The 26,118-nt window shown below is 35.3% G+C and overlaps 1 protein-coding gene across 5 annotated transcripts; it reads left to right on the top strand.

Annotated features, from left to right (window-relative positions):
* Positions 1-1,082: 1,082 nt before the first annotated feature.
* LOC107740318 (uncharacterized protein KIAA0513-like) lies at positions 1,083-19,527 on the top strand. 5 transcript variants are annotated; one of them, XM_016552718.1, is made up of 14 exons: positions 1,083-1,210; positions 6,161-6,204; positions 7,751-8,235; positions 8,753-8,852; positions 11,335-11,408; positions 11,558-11,628; positions 12,454-12,658; positions 12,755-12,795; positions 13,090-13,168; positions 14,015-14,092; positions 14,560-14,589; positions 16,837-16,917; positions 17,039-17,133; positions 17,988-19,527. In XM_016552718.1, the coding sequence occupies exons 3-14, from the start codon at positions 7,865-7,867 to the stop codon at positions 18,035-18,037; spliced, it is 1,275 nt and encodes a 424-aa protein (XP_016408204.1). In that variant the 5' UTR covers positions 1,083-1,210; positions 6,161-6,204; positions 7,751-7,864; the 3' UTR covers positions 18,038-19,527. The 5 variants fall into 5 exon arrangements, with proteins under 5 accessions (XP_016408204.1, XP_016408207.1, XP_016408205.1 ...); XM_016552721.1 differs by lacking the exons at positions 1,083-1,210; positions 6,161-6,204 and adding an exon at positions 2,262-2,334 and having other exon boundaries at positions 7,751-7,799; positions 7,914-8,235; XM_016552719.1 differs by lacking the exon at positions 1,083-1,210 and adding an exon at positions 2,262-2,334.
* Positions 19,528-26,118: the final 6,591 nt, after the last annotated feature.

Below are 26,118 nucleotides of genomic sequence, written 5' to 3'. Positions count from 1 at the left end.
AATAGGGTGAAATTCATCATGTAATTGTGTTAAAGAGATTCTTTTTTTTTCTGAAATGTTGAAATGTTCTCTTTAAGGGAATGTTTATTCCAAATCCAGACTGTGAAAAAAGAAACTGAATTAGCCTTAATTGTGTATACACAGTTTACTTAAAAGGGCCCAAGGGTTGTATCTTTGATAAATTTGTCATTATTTTCTGTTTCTATTGGTTTATTCAGTGTTTATTTTCTTTGACTGATTTTCCAGATTTCAGGTTAAGTTGACTAAATCTTTCTTTTAATTTTTGATTTCCAGAAATTAAATAGTTGATTCTGAACCAGTCAACTTACTTTGTGAATATTCATCTGCTTGTTATGGCTGGTAATTTGACTTTAGGCAATTGTTGGTTCTGGAGTAGGGGGGTTCCCTTCTATGCTGCAGGACATTGTGAGGTTGGGGAGATATTTGATGGTTTAGGGCTTTCTCATATGTGCTGTAAACTCCAGGTTGGGCCCATGACAGAATATAAAGCCTGGAGCCCTCCTCATTTTAGCCCAAATGTATGGAACGTATTGAATTTGGAGGCAAGGACAAAGATCCTTTGTCACCATTCATCCAGAGCCACAGGATATTTAACCCATATCAAGACGGGCATAAGTACCCGTTTCATATGTATGAGTTCCAGAGTATATTTAAAGATCTCAGACCCAGCTTTGTGAATGCTGACCATGGTGATGATCTTGGATTTGTGTTTGGGGCCTGCTTTTGGGATGGCCATATCAAAGTGGGTATGCAGATCTAAGAACTCGTTTGTCCTGGCAAATTATTATGATACTGGACATTTATACTGGACTATTTCCTATGCCAGGGGTTTGAAACTGCAAATGATTGAAAGAAAAGTGAAAATGTTAATGATGATGAAGTGGTTATGGATATAAACTCTTTATCATCTAGAGCAGGGGTGGGCAAACTTGGCCCTTCCAGGCCACTTTCCTTCAGAGGTTACGCTCCAACTCTAATCAAACACACCTGAACCAGCTAATCATTGTTTTCAAGACTACTAGAAGGCTACAGGCAGGTGAGTCATATCAGGGTTGGATCAAATCTCTGCAGGAAAGTGGCCTGGAAGGGCCAAGTTTGCCCATCACTGATCTAGAGGAACGCTCACTGAGGAAGAAAACCAGCTATGCAGAACCGTCATGGGATACTGGGTTAACTTTATTCGTACTGGGTAAGTGGTACATCAGTTGCTGGACAAAGCATTCGTTAATGATGATCCTTTATTCCTTCAATAATTATTTCAATTCTACAGCTCACCAAATGGTCCCAAACTGGTGCACTGGCCTGTGTACGACAAGTCTAATAAATACATGAACCTGGAATTGCAGAAAACTGAGGGACAGAGTCTGAAGATGGACAAGCTGGTCTTTTTCACTGAAGAATTGCCTAAAAAGCTTGCAGCACTCCACAAAGCCTAATTAGTTATTTCATTCAATTAATGCTTCTACTATAAATAAAATCTAATTTGCACATCTGTGTAAATAATTCTTTGTCTCCATGCAGTGAAATTGTTCCCAGAGAAACCTTGGAAGCTTGATTTGCAACAAGATTTCTGAACACTTTTCTATTTTTCTCAAATCCAGCCAAAATCTGATCTTTTTTGTCTGTATTTTATAGTGAAATATAGTAACAAAAACGTACAGAATAATTTCAGATTTCTTTATTAGAAAGAAAAATTTATACTATTATTTACAAATCAAATTGTAAGTATTACCAATAAATAATACAATTTTTTTTTTTTTGTAAATAAATAATAAATCTTGCCAATCAAAATATTTAGTATTTCAGTATTTCTAACATACTTATACTAGGCTATATTACTTACAATTTATTCATTCTTTATTGTTAATGTAAATATATATAAATATAAATGCATACATACAAGTAATAAAGAAAATATATACACGCACACATATTGAAATACACAAATTATATATATTGAAATATGAAAACATATATATATAAACCAATAAAATGTATTTATTTATTATGGCTACATATTCATTTCTGGAATTTTTGTTACTGTTTATCAAAATTCCCATATTTCCATTTGTGTTATTTAATTGTTTGATGCAATAATACTAATAAACAACGTAAAGGTATGTTTGCAATTGACAATATCAAACGTGAACAGTAAAAAATACGCAGTGTGCAGTCACGTGTCATCTAGGCTACGTCACTGGATTCCCCCATCCGCTACTGATAATGTTGCGCATGCGCATACTCAGACTAGTCCAGAGCAGCCTGTACATCTCTACGGACTGGGAAGACGAAGCTCCAGCTGGAAGATCCAGGGTAAGTATCATCTTACAACACTTTATTAGGGGGCTTGACGTTAACAGTTAGAACACAGGTGTTGTTATGTCCATCATGCAGTTTTCTCATGTACGTAGCGCGAATGAACATGACCTGCTAATAAAAAAGTATAATTATTGATATTCATTACGCTGCAGGCAGATACCTGTATAAATACATTCGCGAGCTGTTATATAAATGCAGTTAGCGACGGAATGAACGAGACTCGTGTACTTCCAGCATTTTCAGCCTTCCTTTCCGCATGAAAGTGTGCCATATGATTGCACAGCGTTGTTTACAATAAGAAGGTGGAGGGGGAGGTTTCATTTTGCAAGAGTAAACTGATCCATAGAGTGTTGGTGTGAAGAAAGTATGACTGATCAGAGCTTTGAGAACATGGCTACTATGTCTCAAAACCTATAGTGTGTGCCTATATTGCCTAATTTCCAAATAATGCTCACATCCACTGTTAAATAATGAAAATAAAAAATATGTGACTGCACTTATTTTATTTAATCAGTGTTACAAGCAACCAGAGATGCTGATGCATTTTGGGTTATGAAATTAGTGCTAATGAAAATATGTATTTGTTATGGTGGCTAAAATAGGGTCAGTATGACTGTAGTAAAGGTTTCTGATGGACCCTGTGATTTGTCTTTTGATAAGCTGGTATTTTGACAGGCCCTATTTTAAGACAAGTAAAATAAAAGGTCTAAAGCACTGGAGCAGAAGTGAGATGGTTTTCAATAGAGAAATCCATGGTATTACCTGCAACTGCATGGAGTCTAGTTCCTTCTCAGTTTCTTTCTATTTCCGCAAACTGTCTGGGACTGCATTAGCAGGTATGCCACCTGACTTACACAGTATTTCAATGTCTTGTGAATAATTGCTTTGTGTTGTGAAAAAAGACTCCGACTGGATCAGTGGTTGATTTATATTTAGAGGTAAAGCCATTGTGAAATATACATACAGTATTTGGTATTATTTATATATCATTATTTATTATTTTTAAACAATATTTTCACTTTCAATAGTCATATTGGTTTGTGTTTTTTTTTGTCATTTTTAAACATTACTAATTAGGTTTATATATTTTTATTTCAGTTTTAGTTTAAGTTCAGTTTTAGTTTTTATTTATTTATAGTTAGTCATTTTTAGTTCTTCAAATTAAACCTTTTATTTTATGCCAAGGCAAAATTTATATTTTTCTTTAGAGTTTTTTTATCTAATATTTATATTTTATTTTATCTCAGCTTTATTTTAATTAAATGTTTTTAATAGTGGGTTTAGTTCACCACAATAACCCTGTATTTAATCTGTCATCTGTAGCCTAAATCATGAAATGCTTAAATATTATATGCTATGATAATTATTGTTAATTAGTTGCAAGCATTGGGTTTCCTTATTTTTTACGGTCACAACCCAGCGATTTATTATGACAAGACATTGTGCTTTGCATTTTGGTCACTGAGTCCTACTAAACAGCATTAGTCAGATAAACCCGGCATCTAGGCTTGACTGCAGGCCTCATGAACATGGCTACATATTTTTAAACTCCAGTGGCTTGAGATAAGAGTGCTCTTGTTTCCAGAGCCAAGCCGAGGATAATTTTTCATGTCCTATTCAAGTGCAGGAGGCCATTGATGAAAAGCTCAGTGTTAGAAGCAATTCTCAGTCTGTGCGTTCTGTGCAGTGTCTCAGGAAAGAGTAATTTTATGTGACTCTTATTGAATCTGATGCTCTCTGGTTAGAAGCATCGATCCTTTTAGGCTTTGTTTATGTGTCTGATTGTGCGCCATCAGTCAGCGGCTAGCTGATCAAGCCCTGTGCGCTCGATCGTACAGGATGGCAGTCTTAAGTTCACAGCGTGTGATACAGTGACAGATACGAGTGAGGTTTCCCTTGAGGAAATAGAAGGACATGTTGTGTAATGATGCAAATGAAACAGCCTCAAATTAACCTCTCTGAGGCCTTCGTTTCACATCAGAGACACACTCTCTCACACCATTAATACAGAGAAACCTTTTGCACCTGATATAGATTTCTGCTAGCTTTTGCATGATTTTAAAATCCAGACGAAATCTGATCTGTTTTGTCTGGTAACGTATCACTATCCTGCATGGTTAGTCATTTTTTTGTTCCCTACTACAGATCCTCAATTTTACTTCTTGTTTCTATACCAGCATGTAATCTGAATCAGTCTATATTTGTATTTTGCTTGTAATGCATAAACTAGTGATCACTGAACTAGTTCAGTGGTTATCAAAGGGTCGGTTACAGGTCAGTTATGATAGTAAATATAAATTAACAAATAATAAAATGCAACTAACCATCTAATTGTGCATAAATATGATGGTAAAATAAATTAATAAAGGGAGGAGAAAATGATTCCTATATCTTTTGTTGTCAAAGGCTGTGCGCCTAATCAAACTTGACAGTATTTTGGCACAAATTCATCTGTTGCTTGCTACCTAAATTAGGCAAATGACAGGACAAACGGGTTGCCTGACTTAAAATAATGCCAAAAAATTGCCATTATTAAAATAATGAAAATACAACCCAGAGTTTATTCTTGCATCAAGGATAATCTTGGTTTGTGATTACCACAATGTTTTCAGTTGTGTGATCAATTATTAATATAATAATAATATGTTTTTAAATACCGGTATTATGAATAATAATAATATAGAATAAATAAATAAAAATATAATATAATTGATTATTTTTAATATTATAATTAATTTCCTGGATTAGTGATTAAGTTAAAAGATTACCCATTACTTTTTAATCACTGTTGCTGGAGAAAACTTTAGCCTTTTTTCTTTTCTCCTAAACAGGTCTGGACACATAACATAATTATCAAAAAATAAATACATTGATTTGTTAAATAATTAATAAAATGCAGCTCTTTATAAGGTTATAAAATATTATAATATATATATATATATATATATATATATATATATATATAGTAGAATTATAATTAGAATTGATTGTTTTTTGAATTATTAATATTAATTAAATTTCAGTGTTTGCTTTTATGAACATTTTTGTGTGATAAAAGTTGACAGCCAATGTACGGTCTGGGCCTTGAAAGCCACTGTTCTAGCTTACCAGTTTTCTGTTTTTTTGACCGACTTGACCTTGCACACAAGCCAACCCAATATCTCCCACCCTGAGACATTCATCACACATGTAATTATCTTTCTCTCTGCACTGCTGACTCCCTCAAACCAGTGGACCAGCTCATCTGTGTCCCGTCACTCTGACAGCAAATCCTCTGCGCTGGGCCCCGAAGCTCGGGATGAAGGGGCATTTTGATGGATGGATGGATGGAGTAAAAAGAGGGGGCAGTGCTCCAGTGCAGGGAGGCAGGAAAATTGCAGCATGTGCATTTACCCTCTTGAATGCTGAAATGTATGAAACGCAAGAGAACATGCTCTCCCAGAGAAGCAGCCATGTGTAGGAGTTTGGTATTGGTCTTAACACTCACCCCAACATACAGCTGTTTTTTTCTGCCTTGTGCTTCTCAAAGATAAGTGTGAAAATAGGCGGTGGCAAATTGACACTCTCTCTGACTCTGGTTACTGTGTGTGTGTGTGTGCACTTGTGAGTGCGTATGCCAGCCAAGTCACGCTCCTCCAGCTCTGCATTATGTAACCGTCCTCAGTCCTAATGCATTTCTCAGGGTTTTTTGTCAAAAGCCTAAGGGGATGTAGTTTCTGGTGTTTTTTCAGTCTTGTAAAAAATAATTAAAGTATAGTAAGAATGATTGTACTTCTTCATGCAGAATTCATATATTATTTTCATTCGGTTTGACTTACAGAAGCTGCTGCTCTGGTAGCCTTGCAGGGTCCACTGCATCTTTAGGTTACACACTAGTTCTATCACTTATGGATAATTTTAACTGATAGCCAAAAACTACTTTTCATGATTCGACCAGTTCCTAATAGATCAAACTAATCCCAAACCCCCACCCAACCACAAAATTTCATTCTGAAATAAGTTACACTTAGACAGTAAAGTGGCTTGCAAATAGCAGGTTAAAGGGATAGTTCACCCAAAAATGAAAATTCTGTCATCATTAACTCACCCTCATGTTGTTCCAAACCTGTTTTTCTTTCTTCTGCTGAACACAAAAGAAGATATTTTGAAGATTGTGGGCAACCAAACAGTTTCTGGACCCCACTGACTTCCATTGTATTTTTTTCCCCATGCTATGGGGACCTGTTTGGTAACCCACATTTTACAAAATATCTTATTTTGTGTTCAGCAGAACAAAGAAATTCAATTAGGTTTGGAACATAATGAGGTTGAGTAAATGATGACAGAATTGTCATTTTTGGGTGAACTATCCCTTTAATACTCTGATCCAACATAACCCCTGGCCTGGCGTCTGTTGGGGCAAAGTGAACTCGCCTTTAGTTTGTGTCACTCGTCTTTAGAGTTGTATGAGAAGCAGATGGCATTTTCACACAGGCAAGATTAAGTACTTGTGTATATTATACTGTATCCATGATATCAAATCAATAAGCATTACCATATTTGATGTCTGAGAAAGAAAGCCACTAAAGTCACTCATTGCATTACACAGATGGCATCATTGTGGTTGTATGCTATGTCTAGTGCTTCATAGTAACTCATGCTTTTGCACTGATATTCTGTGGAATGGATTTCATAATGTAACATCATATTAACAGGCTCCGACGGACTCTGTGTTGCTTCATGCTGTGGTCAGTCTGTATAAACAGCTGCAAGGAAGTTTACCACAAAATAGGACATTAAAGTACTCTACCATAATGTTACACTTCATTAAAATGTTTTGAATGCTTGCTGTTATATATTTATTACAATTATTAACATTTATTATAATTAATAAAATATTTGTATATGTCTTATAATAAATAAAATAATGTTAAAAATATGTTATATACTACCATTCAAAGGTTTGGGGTCGGTAAGTTTAAAAAAAATTTTTTTTTAAGAAATTAGTACCTACGTTTATTTAGCATTTTTGCAGGATGCATTTATGTTATAAAGGATTTCTATTTCAGTGCTGAAATATAATTAAATACTGTTCTTTTGAACTTTCTAGTCATCAAAGAATCACAATTTCCAACAGTTTTCAACAATGTTAACAAAAAGAAATGTGTCTTGAGCACCAAATCAGCATATTAGAATGAATTCTGAATCTTAGAATATTAGAATGACTGCTGAAATTCAGCTTTGCATCACAGATATAAATTATAAATATATTAAAATATTTCCATTATTTAAAATGTTAATAATATATTACAGTATTACTGTTTTTACTGTATCTTTTGATTTAATAAAGTAATAAGTTTAACCACAAACTATAATAAATATAGATTTAGTAATATTTATTTATAAAATTAAAATTGCTTTTTTTTTTTAGGTCCAGCTGCTGTGACAAAATTGTGGAGCTACAAACAGCGGTTGCCTCTGTGAGTTTTTTTTAGCTGACATCAACATAGTTCACCTAGTGACTGAATTACCCCCATAACAAAGAATGGAGGGGGCCGTGGTGAACAACCTCATAGACTTTGACTCACCCCCAGAAGGGACAGCTCCCTCTGTTCTTGGACCTCCCAGTGGGGCGGGCTTTTTCTCATCCGAGCCTCTCTTCCCTGAGCCTGCGAGCGACGCTACCATGGAGCCCCTTCTACCAGAACCAATGGCCCCCACACACACTTCCCACAGAGAAGAAGATAGTGACGCCACCGAATCTGCCGACAGCGACAACGAGGGCACAGAATCCCCATCGCACCCGTCGAGCACACGACGGTCCTCATCCTGCTCCAGTCACAGCGCTGAGGACGCAGAAGAGACGGAGATAAGAGCGTTCATGAAAACCTACGTGGCAAAGCTCTTCCATGGAAGGTGATTTGCTCCACAAACTACGGCTTAAAGAGCCATGGACACAAAAAGAGATGTTTCTCAGAATGTTCATGCTACTCTCGTTTATTACTAGAGTTACAGTTTGTTACTTAGTCAAAGCTATTGTATAGTGTCAGAAGGCTTAGGATATAGTGTATGAGTCACATAGACTCCTTTTATGAGGCTTTATTTGGTTTTTTGTCCTTGTTGGAGCTTGACAACCCTTTGTGACTGTGTACTTTTGTGGTATTGAAAATATACTTTTGTTCTCCATGGCAGTAAGAAAGTCATAGGGGTTTAGAACAAGTAAACAATGACAGAATCTTCATTTTTTAGGTGAACTGTTCTCTTGAATGAGTAAGAAATTTCACACAGATTTATAGTCACATGTCAACTGATGTGTATGTTTGCATTTGTTCCTGTTGTTTGAGGTACTCTCTCGCTCTCCTTATCCCTTTCTCTTTGTCTTTCTCTTCCTGCTGCTACTCCTGGTTCCTTTAATTCTCTTTTCCTCTCTCAGGGAGGACTTTGATCATGAGGAGAAGGCTCACTTTGGAGAGCTGTGCACTGGAGAGAACGGCAAAGGCAGGGAGTGGTTCGCCAAATATGTCAGTGCGCAGGTATGAAAGCAGCAACGCTGAGCAATCATGAAAACACAATCACTGCATCTCTCTATTCCAATTTCAAAACATTTTATTTTTCATTGTGTGAGTTATTATGGTGATGGTCATTTTGGGTAATGGCTTAGACCTTTTTCACAGATTCTGCACCTGAGGTGTGTGAACGGTGTTGTTATCGTTAACTAAAACTAGTACTATTAAAAATCTTTTTTGATAATTGAAATAAAATATAAATATTGAGATGAACAATTAAAACTTAAAAAAAAACAACTACGTAAATGAAAATTAGAATGGTTGCCTTGGCAACTAACTGAAATAAGTGTTTGTTGAAGCACTAATTTAAAGTACTCAAGTGACTAAAACTAAAACTGAAATAAAAATAAAATGTTAATATAAATATATAAAAAAAACGTAATACCGTAAAAATGACAGAAGCACAAAAATTACTAAAACTAAAATTAAAATGAAAAATAAAAATATACAAGTTCAGTGCCCTCCACTAATATTGGCACCCTTGGTAAATATGAGCAAAGGTGGCTGTGAAAATAATCTCATTATGAAATAAATGTTTTCTGTAGTTCAGGTTGGCCACAATTATTGGCACCCAATTATTGCAACGTTCTTTTCCCAAGATAACAGCTCTGAGTTTTCTCCTATAATGCCTGATGAGTTTGGAGAACACCTGACAAGAGATCAGAGACCATTCCTTCATAGAGATTCTCTCCAGATCCTTCAGATTCCCAGCTCCATGTTGGTGCTTCTTCTCTTCAGTTCACCCCACTCATTTTCTATATAGGGTTCAGGTCAGGGACCTGGGACGGCCATGGCAGAAGCTTCATTTTGTGCTCAGTGACACAATTTTGTGTTGATTTTGATGGTTGTTTTGGATCATTGTCCTGATGGTAGATCCAACCACAGCCCATTATAAGTCTATGATGCCATGTATCTGAACAAGGTGTCCAGGACCTCCGGCAGAAAAATAGGCCCACAACATTTAAGATCCAGCAGTATATTTAACCGTGGGCATGGGGTACTTTTTAATCCCTGTTTGCACCAAACCCATCTGGTGGGTTTGCTGCCAAAATGCTCTTCTTTTAGTTTCATCTGACCATATAAGCCAGTCCCGTTTGAAGTTCCAGTCGTGTCTGACAACTGAATATGCTGGAGTTTGTTTTCAGATAAGCGAGGAGGACTTTTCTTGAAACCCTCCCGATCAACATGTGGTGATGTAGGGGCTGTTTGATGTTTTTTTTTATTTTTTTTTTTAGGCTTTCTGACCCCAAGACTCAACTAATCTCAAGCAAATCTCCAGCTGTGATCCTTGGAGAGTCTTTGGCCACTCAAACTCTCCTCCTCACCGTGCATTAGGACAATATAGACACATGTTCTCTTCCAGGCAGATTTGTAACCTCTTTAGTTGCTTGGAACTTCTTAATTATTGCCCTGAAGGTGGAAATGGAGGTTTTCAATGCTTTATCTATTTCCTTACAGCCACTTTCTATTTTGCGAAGCTCAACAATCTTGTTCTGCACATCAGAACTACATTCTTTGGTTTTACTCCTTGTGATGGATGATCAAGGGAATTTGGCATATGTGTTCCTCATATTTATAATCCTGTGGAACAGGAAGTCATGGCTGGACAATTTCATGCTCCTAGTCACTCTGGTGTGCTAAAAAATGTAAATATGAATGGGAATATACTTCAGAGATATTTTACTCATAATAATTTCTAGGGGTGCCAATAATTGTGGCCAACATGCATTGGGGAAAAACTATTATTTCATAATGTGAGTTTCCCCCCCCCACTTTCAATCGTTTTACTTCAACGAAAGGTTAGAATTTTGTCAATTTTTTTAATGAAAGATCAAAAAGATAAACGATGCAGATTTATTTTCACAGCCACCTTTGCTCATATTTACCAAGGGTGCCAATATTAGTGGAGGGCACTGAATAAGCTAATTCAAAATATTATTAAATAATGTAATGGCATATAAGTAACACTAAAACACCATTGTGTGCCAACGGTGCGTATTCAATTCTTCACCTCTATTTAAGTTGGAGAGTTCACACCGTATGTGTGAAAAGCAGAATTACCAAAATGTTGGCCAATATTAAAAAATTTAATCTTTAATAACAATAATAATTTAATAACGCTGTTAAATGTACTCTTATAATGTTGAGATGCTTTTAAAATCATTGTTTTTTTGTGTGTGTTCTTAATAAAAAAATTAATGTTTAATTTATTTAGTCTAGATTTTTTTCTATTACGGTATTTTAATAATTGCCATTTATTGGTTATCTACCATAACTTGAAAATAAATTTCGGCCATAGTTATCCTAAAATACACATCGCTATAAACATCAAGCACAGTCTATTTAGACTCAATGTACCAATCGCTTTCTAAAAGATAATGAAAACTCATGCAATAAAATGTGCATCAACAAACACAGTTGTGATGATAACAATGCTTTGTGTTTGCAGCGCTGCCACTCCAAATGTGTAAGTGAACAAACGTTCTACAGGCTGGTTCAGTCCTTCGCTGTTGTTTTATTTGAGTAAGTACATCAGTGATAATATCTCAGATGTGTGTTTGACATTACATGGAAGCCAAACCAAACTGTTAAAAGCAAATTTACCAGTTGTCTGTAGAACTCTTGGCAAGTCAGTGTGTGGCAAGTGTGACCCATATTTGATTGATTGACAGATGTCACCAGGTGGATGATTATGGCCCAGCCAAACACCTCATGACCATGTGCTTCACATATTACTACATGGGTAAGAGAGTTCACCATTAACATTAAGCAAGCATACTGTGATGTTGTGAAGAATGTAAGAATCTGATAAAGAAACGTCCAGACCTCCTCTCACTTCCTGTTACAGCCTATGACTCAGATATTACTGGCACTGCCGCTTATTGTTTTGGAAAAATGTTACAATGCCATGTTAATGTTTCTTCAAGGGTGATTGGTTTATATGACCTGGTATAAAACCTAGTGATGTGGGAAAAGGTGCATATACACTACCATTCAAAAGTAAATACGATTTTTTTTTATTAATAATAATTATTCAGCAAGGATAAATTTTGCTAATTGTTCAAAGGATGACAGTAAATGCATACAGTATTACAAAAGATTTACATTTCAGCTTTGCCATCACAGAACTAAACTACATTTTAAAAAATATTCTAAAATAGAAAAGAGTTACTTTCAATTGTAAAAATGTTTAACAATATTACTGTTTCTACTTTATTTTTGTTCAAGTAATTGCAGCCTAAACATCTTTTTATGTATTTATACATTTTATATATTATATATTTTAAAATCTTACTGACTCCAAATTTTGAACGGTAGTGTGGTTTCACTGAATAAATTCACCAAAAAATGTTAATGTTAATGTTAATTCATTATTATGTATCATGTGGTGCAAAACTGCTAATGATTTGGATCCCTTTTGTTGTCATTTTAAGAATTTTTTTGGAATCAAATCATCGAATTCTAATTGTGAAGTGCCTAAAGAGAATCCTACTCCTAATATACTGCATAGTATGCCTTTTTAATTACATTTCTAATGAATATGTATGTGTGTGTGTGTTTGTGACAGGTAAGTCCCAGCTGTCTCCCACAGAGCTGCTGGAGAGGCCCAGCGGGGGGATCGACTCGTATCTGCGCAGTGGAAAGGTCTGGCTCTCTGGGAAGAAGGATATCGCAGAGCGACTGCTCAAAAACACCTCCGCTAAGACTGATGTTAAAGGATTCTTTGGGGGTCTGGAGAATAAACTGAGAGGACCTTTGGGCCGAAAGAACGAGTGGGTGATTTTCTGTCGTAGCTATTACTCGCTCTTTTAATTAGTAACACTTCTGCTGTTCACAAACCCATCCTGTTCTCATTCTGTCCTCCTCAGAGACACAGACAAACCTGCTGAACAGAAAACCAAAACTCCAGGTAGTTCACGATGTACCACCACTGTGTTTTTAATCAGGTGTTCTCTAGTTCTCTCCTCTCACCTGTGGTAATCTCTTGTCATGTCTTTACCAGTTTTTAGATGTCTCACGTTCTCTATGTATACTGATTATGTGATTCAGTGGTTAGGAATCTGGGCTGGTTACCCAAACCATTCATTAGCTTCCACCATTATGCTGTTGAGCAAGACCCTTAACCCACAGAGATTGTCTCTGTAGACATGTGTACTGCAGGTGTTTGAGTTATTAACTGTGCTTATCTCTGCATACCCTGTAGTTTCTCCCCCTCTCTCCCCGGATAGAAAAGAAGAGGAGAAGATGTACCTGTACACACACCTGAAACAGCAGCCCATTTGGTAGGTTGTCAGTCATAATTATTCAAATTAACAGCTGAAGTTATTTCTAAAATGTATCCTTTCACATAATTAAATATTCATGTTATTTACATTTTTTTTATGGACTGCATTTGTGGCATCTTGTCAGTGTCTTAAGTTGTTTTAAACAGCGGTTACATTGGTTTAAACATATTCAGTCAGCGAATACATCGTAATCATATTTCATGCCAGAATGAAGTAGAATGAAGAAATGAAATTGGATTTTGCATTGTTGTTATTATTATTATTATTATTATTATTAATGTGAACTTATTTACATTTACAACAAATTATACCATAATATTCAAATATTTTATAATTTTTTATTTTATTTGATAATTTATATATATATATATATAATCTTTTTTGCATTACAGTAATTACAGTATTTATTTGATTTGCTTCTGAAGAAACTTTCTTTTTATTATCAATGTTGAAAAGAGTTGTGCTGCTTAATAGTGTTGTGGAAACATCAATTTTTGTGGCAGCATTAAATAATTTTACTAGAACAAATAGTACCATAATATTAAAATATTTTACATTATATAAATAATATATCACTATTTGTTTGTCATTACAGTAATGTTGTCAGATTACCACAGAAAGTAATCTTTTGTAAAACAAAACAGAAAATCTATTTGCAATAAGACAAACTGAAGCCTAGCAAGAAAGGAGGCTGATGGTTTTAATCGACATGGTCTGCTGATATTTTAAAAGTTCTCCAAAGCAGTTTTAACATTGTTCAGGCACTAGGTCTGATCATTTGCCACATATAGATGCTAATGTTGCTTTGTTTGCATCTGTTTCTCTTTGTCTTTTTTTTAAAAGGCACACTTTGAGGTTTTGGAACGCAGCCTTTTTCGATGCTGTCCACTGTGAGAGAAATAAAAGATCCCCCACCACGAGGTGAGAGAGTGCAGGGTTTTTCACCGTATACTCTGTAATTCTTATTGCTTTTTATAGAGTGCTTCTTTTCTCTTTCTCCTGATATATCGTGCTATTAAACAAAACAGACTTTGCACGGCACCTAATGCACATGTAAGATTGCGTGTTTGTTTAGACTGCGTGTTTGTTTGTGTGTCTGTTAAAGCCAGAGGGAGAGATCGAGAGTTTACTTTGTGTTTGATAGATTGTTAGTGATGTTGAAATAAACTACCCAGAAGTTTCAGTCGAGGTGCGTGACTGTGTGCCCGATGCTTTAAGACGTGCACACGACGTCTTACAGTGTGTTTGTAGTGGAAATATCTGATGTCTGAATGCGTCCACAATGCTCATCATCCTCTCTTGCCTTTCTTTCTCTTTGTGGCTCTTTCTCTCTCTCTCTGCATGTGACTTTAACCCTTTATCTCCCTGTGCCTTGCTGCCTCACGCAGGCGGACGGCTGAGGAAGAGAAAGATGAAAGGTCTGTCCTTCATTCCGTCTGCTGCTCTGGACATTGCAAGATAGAAACAGGAAAGCCAAAGAAAGAGGAGGATTAAAAAGGAGAGGAGAGACAGTTTAATCAGTTCGAATGAAATGAGAGTAAAAGAGAGAAAGATGAACAGAGGATACGTTTAGGGGAAAGTGGAGGGAGTTTAGGAAAAGGATGAAACACTGACAGAATCAGGCCAATGTTTTATATACTTTCACTCTGCACAGGGTTCTCATAGTCGTGGAAAACTTAGAAATATCAGGGGATTTTTTTGATATTCCAGACCTGAAAAAGAATTAAAATTAATAAGAAATATAATAATAAAATCTTAAATACAAACTCTTAATTATTTAATATATACTAACACTGCTGTTTAAAGGTTTGAAGTCGGTAAGATTTAAAACATCTCACTGAGGCTGAATTTATTTGATCAGAAATACAGTAAAAACAGTAATATTGTGAAATATTATTACAATTCAAAAGAACTGTTTTCTGTTTTAAAATGTAATTTATTCCTGTGACGATAAAGCTTTATTTTCAGCAGTCATGATTAAATGATTCTAATATGCTGATTTGTTTTTTTCTAGCTCTAGCTTTTTTAGCTTTCTAAAATATTTCACTAACTAGAACTTCCTCATTTTGAAAGCATTTCACTGACTGGAAAATTCTCGGGTCAAAAAAAGTGGGAACCCTCTATATATTTCAGTGCAGGATCCAGTCAGGAAGCTGTGTAACATTCTGATAACATTTTCATCAGTACTCGAAGGAAACTAGGTCCTCCAAAAAAGCACGGACTCATGTTGGTCACATATTTGCCTAAGGCGTAATGCATTGTCTTTTTTTATGTTGTCTACATTGCACAACTTTAACTTTGACATTTTGGACCTTAAAAGCGGATAAAATATTTATTAATACTAAAATACTAATAGTTGTGCCATAAAAGTGAGTTGTATATCTATTCTGACAGCAGCGAAAACATTAATAAATACAAACAACCATACACTCATGCAGGTGGTATAGTAAAATAAATAGGCTTATTAACTTTTAAACGGAAAGAGAACACGCTTTTGTTGTTGATTTCAAAAGCCTTGCATCCAATCAAACACAGTATTTTGGCATGGTATTTCAAATTCATCTGGCCAGCATGGACAGGTTGCATGACATGCCCTATTTATTGAAAACCATAATATTAATACATTTCAATGTTTAACCGAGGACATTTTTGTTTACTTTTGTACCATAAACAATTTTGGGACTGTTTTGGGGTCATTGTAAAAATCTGTGTTCTGGATCCAGCTGGGAACTACTGATCTACATTACACAAAATGAGAAGTAGTGAGATCACAGTATTCACTCTTTGCCTTTTCCTCTTTGACACTGCATTATTTGCTGTATCATTGCATGCACTCAGAGTCTATTGTATCCAAGTGCCTATTCATTGCTATGTCAACTACTAACCAAGAACAGCTTGAACTATTAGAGGTGTTTACTAAGGCAAGCATAACTATTACTAGTGGACATACTTGCCGTTAGGGGTTCTGTCAAATCCCCAGCTCTAAGTATTAACCTGTCCTTTGACCAGTATTTCATCCCACACTGTTTGTGCTACAGACATAAATTATTCTTGTTGAAGAGAGATGTTACTTTTATTACTTTTACTTAGTGTTCAGACAATTTTCATCTGGTAGGTGATAAAACGGGCTAAAAAAAATAAAATAAAAAAATGCATTGGAACAGAATACAGTTATATATTAGTGTAAGACATGGGCAAAAAAATTGTTTTTCCAGTGAGATCTTCTCTTTATTTTTAGGAAAGGAACATTTTGCACATGGAAAAATGCATTGATTTGTTGCCTGAGCATTTTTTCCCGTTTCGAGAGCTGAGTTATGCTGTGGTTCCGTGTTGCTCATATGCTTTTTGTTATTTAAATTTTGTCTTGTTTATGTTTTGACCCATTGTGAATCATGGCTACAGCTGGCTGCTCACTAAACCTTATTCTAAAATGTTTGTTGGATTTTGCATGAGCACCAATGAATGGCTAATACACATTTGTTCTTTTGTATGATTGTTTTTACACCTTTTAACTCTCTAACCTCCCAGTATTTATCGTGATGTGTTAAACGTTTCTGAGTGAACTTTAACATTATGAAAGATACTGTGTTGATGGTCTCTCATGCTTGATGAGAGAAGTATCAGTGAGAGAAATATCATTGACCCCCTTGTTTTTGTACCTTCAGAGAAAAGTGGTGCCATATGACCCAGGAAGAGAAAGACGATAGCTCCAGATTTAATGAGAACATCACCTTCGGTCAGCTGGGGTGAGTCGCATGGCATTGGTCTAATTTTACACAATATTGACAAAAACAATGTTCACTGCATGTTTTCGGCCATTGTTTTGTATGCTCATATGCTCAGAAATATTTGCTTCTGTTTATCCAGAACATTCACCCATAACATGGTGGCTTTTGGATTGAGCAAGAAACTCTGCAATGACTTCCTGAAGAAACAGGCTGTCATTGGAAATCTGAATGAAGGTAATGTCACTTTCCAGCTTTCTGTTCCAAATTTGCAAAAAAATAATTACATTTATAGGTTTGTGACATTAAAGGGTTAGTTCACCCAAAAATGAAAGTTAGCCTATAAATTATTCACCTCAAGTCATCCTAGGTGTATATGACTTTCTTCTTTCAGACGAATCCAGTCGGAGTTATATTAAAAATGGTCTTTGATCTTTCAAGCTGTTTCATGGCACTCAGTGGGTGTTGCATGCATCAGTCCAAAAGAACTGAAGTTAAATAAAAAGCGCCCATCCATAAAAAACGTGTTTCACACAGCTCCGGGGGGTGAACAAAGGCCTTCTGTAGCGAATCGATGCGTTTTTGTAAGACAAATATCAATATTCAAAACGTAATAATCACTTGAATCTAGCATGCGCTCACTGTTGTACACAGAAGCAGTTCCGGGGGAATGATGAGTAATTTATGGACTAATTTTCATTTTTGGGTGAACTAACCCTTTAATTACAGTACCGTTCCAAAAAAAACAAAACATGTATTTGTTAAAAATACAATCAAAAGTTTTTATTGTGAAATATTTTAGCTGTCATTATTAAATTATTCTAATATGATGATTTGGTGTTCAAGAAACATGTTTTATTATTAGCAATCTTAAAAACAGTTGTGCTACTTAATATTTTTGTGGAATGTGATAAAAAACAAATCAGGATTTTTGATGAATAAATAAGTTCAAATGAACAGAATTCTGTCTTTACTGTCACTTTTGATCAGTTTAATACACTGCTAAATAAAAGTAATAATTTCTTTCAAAAAATATTTGAACAATAATGAATGTGTAAATATGGTTCACACTTTTTATTATCCTTTTTCAGAGCAATACAAGCTGCTGTGTGACCACATTGAGCAGATGGCTGCAGAGTGAATATCCAAAATCATCTAAACTCTGCCATCCACATCAGCACATCCATTCAAGCTCTAATGATCAGTATTCCACAAATGCCAACAGTTTCGTCTCTGTTATCACCCCAAAGCCCTACCACTATCCTTACCAACCAGTACAGAAATAATGCAACTAAAATAGTTGGCATAGATCAGCCACATCCCATGATCCTTTAGTGTCCAGCTGCAGTGTAAAAATTATTTATTTTTGTTCAAACTGCAACAATGTGAAAAAAAAATAAAAAATCTGCACATACTCTGGAATAGCAATATGGCTCAGAGTCTTCAGGCATCATAAGACACAATATCTGTCATACAATATAAACTCCATATTATATATTATGACGAGAATGCGATGCAAATCACCATTTATAATATTCCACATATCTTTCCTCCTACTTTTATGTACAGAACTATAGTACTAAAAGTGTTCTTTGAGCAAATACAATGACAAATGATGAACAAAAAATACAGTCTAACAATATCAGTATTTCACTATATCAATATCAACAAAATCAATGGATCAATATTATTGGTCAATATTTCCAAGTCCTTCTGCTCCTGTTTGATGTTCCCATCTATTGCACTTGTATGTTTTTGTGTTCTTCCTGTATGGATAAATTGAGTATTAGTGTTTGTGACCTGCTCATAATATGTGGAGACTGGAACTATGTCTGTCCCCCGGTTTAAAGTGCCTTTAGACATATATTAAGCGGTGATCTTCCCATTTTAGTGCGAACAAACCTGTGTCAGCATGCTGTTATCCTCCCATGACTCTCTGGGGTAGTGCTCATAAGTTTGTGCACCCTGCCAATAGATGTGTTAGTGTTGAATGGATAATGCTTGCGGTTCGTATTCGAGTGAGTTAAAGAAAAGCATCATGCTGCAAGCTGTTTCGATGTCGTACAGTGTTGTGTCTTTAGCGCATGGTATGCATGCACGTTTACCATCTACTTACACTGTTGTGCAATTACATTTCAAGTCAGTAGAGGGCAATCATAACCCTCCGCTTCGACTGAAGATCGGTGGAAGTGAGTGTCAACCACTGAGTGGGGTCTTCAAGAGCTTGTATTGGATCATATGTCCTCCATCTGAGGAAAAACAAAATTTTATATATCTGGATTGTAAATACAGATTGTTTTGTTCACACAATAATGAGGAATTGGATGCTAAATATGGGCTAGTTTAAAGGGATCATCAAATTGTTGGGCATTTATTTATTCAATGTCTGTATGTGTTGTTGTACATGAATGCATGGTTGTATCAGGAATGTGCTGGATCCAATATGGTCTTTGCATTTCAGATGATGTTGTTAATATTGTGCTATGTAAATTTACTGTATGTTCATAGTAAGTGCAGTGGTCTGCATTGTATTTTTCCCAAGTGCCCTGAATTTCCTATTGGAACGTACCTAGAAACCAACAAGAGAAGTGTTGACCTGTCTCTAATGTGTGAAGTGTTTATAATAAAAAAAAATTTAAAAATCCAAACATAATTCTCTTTTCCTGTTACATGCATTTTTATCTTTTAAGTCCTCATTGTAGATTCAGCTATGGAGTATGAAAGCATCCTTAACAAGAAAAACCTATACAGTCTCTTATGGTCACCAAGGCTGTGTTTATTTGATTAAAAATACAGTAAAAGCAGTGATATTGTGAACATATTATTACAATAAAAAAAAAAAACGTTTTCTATTGTAATTTGCTTGATTCCTGTGATGGCAAAGATGAATTTTCAGTGGCCATTATGCAGTCTTCAGTGTCAGATCCTTTAGAAATCATTCGAATATGGTGATTTGGTGCTCAAGAAACATTTATTATTATTATTGATGTTGAAAACAATTGGGGAAACATTAAGAGATGATTATAAGATGGTGCTCTCTGCCTGATAACGTGTTGCTGAATATGTCTGTGCAGATTCAGCTCAATGTGGGAGTGTTTAAGGCTCTCCAGTGAAGAAAACTGCCAAATGGCTGGCTGTGTGGATAAATAAACAGTAGTCTCACTGGCCTGCACTGATTGGACAAACAGTAATGAGCTGTGAAAGGCCAAGCACTGGTGTCACACAATGAGAGCTGTACTACTGCTAATTAATCCCAGACCCCATCAAACAATGGACAAACTCTCCTTATCTTGAACAGTTAGTGATTGATCACATCCTTCTACACTTTCTTTCTTTCTTTTTCTTGGTCTTTCTTGTACTTATTTTTCTTATCTTCTCTCTTTCATTCTGTCTGTGTAGTTCTCAGGAAATGGTGAGAATTATTAAAAAAAAAAAGATGGGAGAATATGAAACTTTATAAATTATACTTCAAAGCTTTGACATTCACTCACCAAAATTTTGTGCTCCATCAAAGTAACTTTGCTTGAAAATATTTTGCATTTGCTTGCAAAATTACTGAAATGGTTTTTCCTCCAATATCATAATTCTATTAAGTTTCTTGGGGAACACAAAACTTTTGCAAGCAAACAGTTTGGGTTCCCCCCAAAGAAAAAAAAAAGTCAAATAGGAACCGAAACTGTTTGGTTATAAACATTTTGCAGAATATCTTCTTTACCGTTCCACAGAAGAAAGAAAGCGATACAGGTTTGGAACGAATTTTCATTTTTGGGGGGACTCATTCACACCAAGGACGATAACTATAATTATAAAGTCTCTAATTCTTTTAGAATAGGGAAGTCCACACCACAGCTATAACAATAATGACACACGATGAAGGAACGATATTGTTGGAATCACTTTCAGAACGATTTTTCCAGGTGGTAAATGATAAAAACATTGACGTTCATTTAAGTAATGGAAGTCATAAATCCACCAGAATTTAACAATCTTGAGCGCTTAAAGCAGCAGACAACATAACAGCAGCATGAGCTTGTAATAAACAGAATATTATCGTGCATTGTGGACACTAATATAGTTACTATTATAGTTTTTAGTTATCATTCTTGGTGTGAACAGGCCTTTGAGAGTTGTATATTCACTTTTAAGAAATCATAATTTTCAACCACAGACTAAACCTTGTACGGGCTGTAACCTCCATAGAAATAGGCCTATGTCAATATTCAGATTAGTAATTAATAATAGGATAAGAAATATGAGTTCAGATGGCTGACTATTACTCCCTATATCCTAACTATGTGGTTAGAGTCTTACCAAGTCATGTATTGTTACTAACCATAAAGTGCTACAGTATTTCATTTTTGTTGCAGTTTGAAATTCATAATTTTAATAGACAACTGAGCAGAAAATCTTACTTTTGGTGTGAAATAAATCACATAATGATAAATATTAATATCAAAATATTAATCACCCATGACATTATCTTTCAACTCAGGTTTCGACCACGTCAAACTGAAAATGTTTTGCGGTTGAAATTTAAGGGGGGCACAAATGGCTCTGTTTCCTGACAGTAAGTCTGCTGTTTATCCATAATATCTCTGTCTGCACATTTTCAAACACAGAATCTCATAAACACACATATACATCCTCTCGTGCATTCATAAAGAGCTTCTCTGTTTGAACCCCTATGCTATAATACACTGTTAGTGTGTCCGTGTGATGTTTGGCTGGCCGGGTACAGACAGTTTGCTGTAGTCGGTCAGTTGGAGTGGACCTCTGAGGCCAGTGCACTTTTCAAGCCCTCTATGGGAGGCTAAACTGGAGTCAGGTTTCTCTCCGTAGGTTAAGTGTGAACCAGACAGCTGGGTGGTCTGTGACAGGGGCCACAAGCACACACTAATGGGTCTTGGGAGCTTTCATGGACACGTACACACACAACTGTAAAGGTATGTGTAGACATGCATAGACACTTTCATTCAGACGACATTTGGCCGGCACATCTGGCTCTTAGAACTTGAAACGATTGTTTTCAGGATGGCTTATGTTGCTCAGAAAGCTTCCTCATTATAAGAAGTGTGTGAAACACATGTCTTCATGATAATCCCACTAGCAGACAGTATGGCAGATGTAATGTCTTTTGTCTGCAAGGTCTGCTTTCTTAGAGTTACAAAGTGGTCCATGATACATGATGTGATACATACATAATATCCTAATAACATAATATCCTAATTTAATAGTGTTTTATATGTAATAGGTAATTTATAAGTACTAAGTTGAAGCATCACATCTCTTTTAGTTGTTTTAATTGTATATCATTGAAATCTCATTTGTTATTATCTATGTATTTAAGACATGGACGATACATTCTTGAATGTTTTAGTTTTTTAATTGTTGTGGGTTCCTTATTAAAATTAATAATTATTATGGTTTAGTCTGGTTTTAATTCAATTCACCAAAATACACACTAAGAAAATAGTTAATAGTAACCATTGCAAAGAGCAAGCAGTTAAAAACAATATTATATTATAATAACAAAATTATGACTTTACGAAAACACATTAAAAAAATAAAACAAAATAAATATGAGAATAAACAAAATATATTTAGCAAAATTTTGATATTATATTATTGATTATACTGTATATGGCAATTACAACTTTTTAAATGTTATTTTATGTTTCTGTTTCAAAATTACTCTTACCCTTAATTAGGCTTATTATTTTGCATTTTAGGCTCATTCGAACACAAAGGATGTGTTTTCTGCAAATGTAATTGTAGCAAGTGTGATTTTTTTTATAGTTTATTGCTTCTTTATCTATTCATACAAGGGTGTACCTTCATGATATAGTTAAGTGTGCGTGTGTGCGTGTGTGCGTGTGTGTGTGTGTGTGTGTGTGCCTGGTCTTCCCTACATTGCTTAGTAATTTTTGACCTTGTGGGGACACGTTTTTGGTCCCGGAAAACAGCTTATAAATCATACAGAATGAAGTTTTTTGAAAATCTAAAAATGCTTAAAGTTTTCTGTGAGGGCTAGGGTTAGCGGTATGGTTAGGGTTGGGGTAAGGGGATAGAAAATATCCCCGGAAACGGAGACGTCTTGCTGTCTAAAAGACTGAGCTGAGACCACTAGTCAAAATGATTATGAGTAGCATTTTCTGATTTAATTTATGCAAATTTCATCATTAAAATGACAATTTGAGTGAAAAGAAAAATTAAGACGAATTTCAGAATTTTCCGACAAGTAATAATTTTACAGCAAGGCCGACTGCACATTATCCCGCTTGTTACATGTCTACTCACCAAAAGAATAAAGTGGATATTAAATATTACAGTAAGATTATTTTATAATATTACCTATGTATTCACTGTACATTTCGTAAAAATAAAAAAAATAAAAAAAACGTCCACTACAACATACAAAACAATCAGCCTAGCAACAAAACAAACATTGCAACTGTACCACATTGATTTTAATACTGAAGTCCTCTGACTGTTTTCACTACAATAATTAAGATAACTGAGACGCGCAGTAGTAACAGTTGCAATTGTATGAAAAGAGAGCGACTCCGCGGTGCGATACGAGCGACGTGAAAGTAGCGTCGGTTGAGATGACTATGGACAATGGCGAATATCAGACAAGTAGTTGCGTGACTGATCAGTCAGAATCGAGTATTTTTTAGGGAGCTATGTAATTAATCACAATAAAATCAGCAAAAATGCATGCTGTGAGAAAAACTGTATAACTGGTATTAAATATTTAGTGTACTAACAATAATAGGTTGGCATAGTTAGCAAGCGCCTCTTGCCAAAGCAATAAATAAAGAATTGTTTGAAATCAACAGAAAATCCACTCATTTAGTTTAAAAAAATGCATGTGTGCTTAAACAAGGAAACACTTGAAAGATTGTATTTGAACTGCTGGTCCTCAATAATGTATATGTTACTGATTTAGTTTAGCTTTAAAGATGGGAATGCGCAAGGACAAGGGTGGGCTATTACGAAAATCGAGATAAAAAGTGTTCATTCAGCAGCTGCTAGTCAATTTAAATTCCTTGGTTTGTGTGAGTTAAACTGGAGGAAAATGACCATGTCCAAGCCAGCTGGTGCATAATCCACTGAGATGATGGTTATGTGTGTAATATTTAGTTTGGCGCATAGAACAACACTTGAAAGTTTATTTCTAAATGGCTCTTTGTTATTCCCTCAAAAATTGTATTTTCACGGTATGAGTCACATGAGTAATCATGTCAATTACTGTGTGCGGCCATATGTGCGGGTGAGAGAGATATTTATTGTGCTAACCTCCTATTGCAGCTTCTCAGTCAGGCATCTGAAAAGATATGTAAACACACAATCATCAGCGAATACTTCATGACATCATTCCAAATCAAAGAGCAAATTTTACATTTGACTCGAGAGCAGCGGGTGTCCATCTGTGTTTTTCATGACTGTGTCATTTGCAAATTTGGTTGATATGAGGATCACTCGTGCATTAACTGTTTGTCTCACCAGGCTTGCATTTAGTGTACTGCTCTGCTGAATCTCAGCTTTTAAAGGGCCAAATGAGGGCATGAAAGTCAAATAAACCTCAGATTCCTAAAATAAGTGTCAAACATTTACATTATGATAACAAAGAGTGTTTATAAGGCAGTACATATGGAGTCATAGGTAGCCTGGTTTAGGCCTACCTCAAGTTAAGATTACTTGCATGTGGTGCGGATGTTGGTGTTTGGCAGAAAATGGGAGTGAGAAATATTATGTTTAGGCCCTAAACTCCATATAAGTTTTAGGCCAGTAGGTTTTTTTTGTTGTTTTTCTTCCATTTAACTGTTTTTATTATTATTCATAATGTCTTATCTGCATTATTTATTTATTTTTGATAATAATAATTTATTTTATTGCTTTATTTTTATTTATTTGAGAATATTTCAAATTTCTTGCATTTTGCTACATTTTGGTTCATCTTGAATTGCTTTTAAATTTACTATATAAATATAGTTTGACTTGTCTAAACTGTGCAGTGGTGTGAAGCTTGGTTGGTAGTGGTGAAAGTGTCTGTTTTTCATATTAAACAGAGATCAGTTAATGCATGAAGGTGTCTCCTAGCATTGCTATCTGGATGGGCAGCACTGACTTGGATGTATGAGTGTGTTTCATAAGCAGGCCTGATAGCAAACATGGATCTTGTGCTCTTTGCATGCAAATACTATATAGCGATGTATAAAACGGAGCACCAGGAAACATAACTTGATTAGCAGCTAATGTTCCTCCCAGAGAGACCATCAATCTTCATCAGCGCCCCAACCCTTCCTTTGGCGTTGAGAGGGTATTTGGACAAAGTTTGAGTTTGGTTTACGCTAGGAGTGAAAATATATAATAAACACACAGATTAAAACTCTTTTGATGCCGGCGTTTTGAAATGGTATGATTTAATGCTGCCTGGAGACGTGAATGTGCATGAAACAAGGGTGATGACGCTTCTGCAGTATGGCTTCTTTTCTCTCTTTCTTGATTTGACCCCTGTCTGATCTATCAGGCCTTGTCAGTTCTGTCTTGGATGAGATCCATGCTTTGAACCATGGCTCATTGACCTCTTCATGACTGGATTCATGGTAATTGGTTTGTTGTGATAACCACCAGATAACGTAACGTGTAAAATATGTTTAGAAAAAATTATGAACATTAGCAGTCCTCTCATTTTTATGGTAAATATGTACATTTTTATGAAAACTCTCTCTCTCTCTCTCTCTCTCTCTATATATATATATGTAAGAAGAAGAAAGAAAGTTTCTTATCTATATTACTTCATCTATATTTAACAATTTTGTCACACCGTACTATGACATTTTACAGTAATCAACTACTATTACTACTATTAATGTAATGGCACAATAATAATAATTTAAAAAAAAACATTTAAAAACATAATTTGGCTGATATAATGTTTAAAATCATAAAACTTTACACAAAATATTCTTATTACTTTTAGTACTACTCTTAAATATATCAAACTGGAAATATATCAGACTGAATGGTACTGATTTCATAAAATGATCCCTTAAATTCTTTTGAAATCATTGCAAGGCAGTGTGTCAGAAGCATTTTACTTTACTGGCTTGTGGTCTGAAACAACTGTTTGTGATCTGAATCAATGTTGGATTTTGTCATTTTCAGTAAACAAAAAAAGAAGTGAGTAATTGCCTTAAGTCAGCCAAACAATATGTT

The sequence above is a fragment of the Sinocyclocheilus rhinocerous genome, unplaced genomic scaffold (assembly GCF_001515625.1).
Source record: "Sinocyclocheilus rhinocerous isolate Xijiao unplaced genomic scaffold, SAMN03320098_v1.1 scaffold1426, whole genome shotgun sequence".
Taxonomy (NCBI): Eukaryota; Metazoa; Chordata; class Actinopteri; order Cypriniformes; family Cyprinidae; genus Sinocyclocheilus; species Sinocyclocheilus rhinocerous.
Note: the sequence above shows the minus strand (reverse complement) of the source record. Positions and strands in the feature narration are given on the sequence as shown.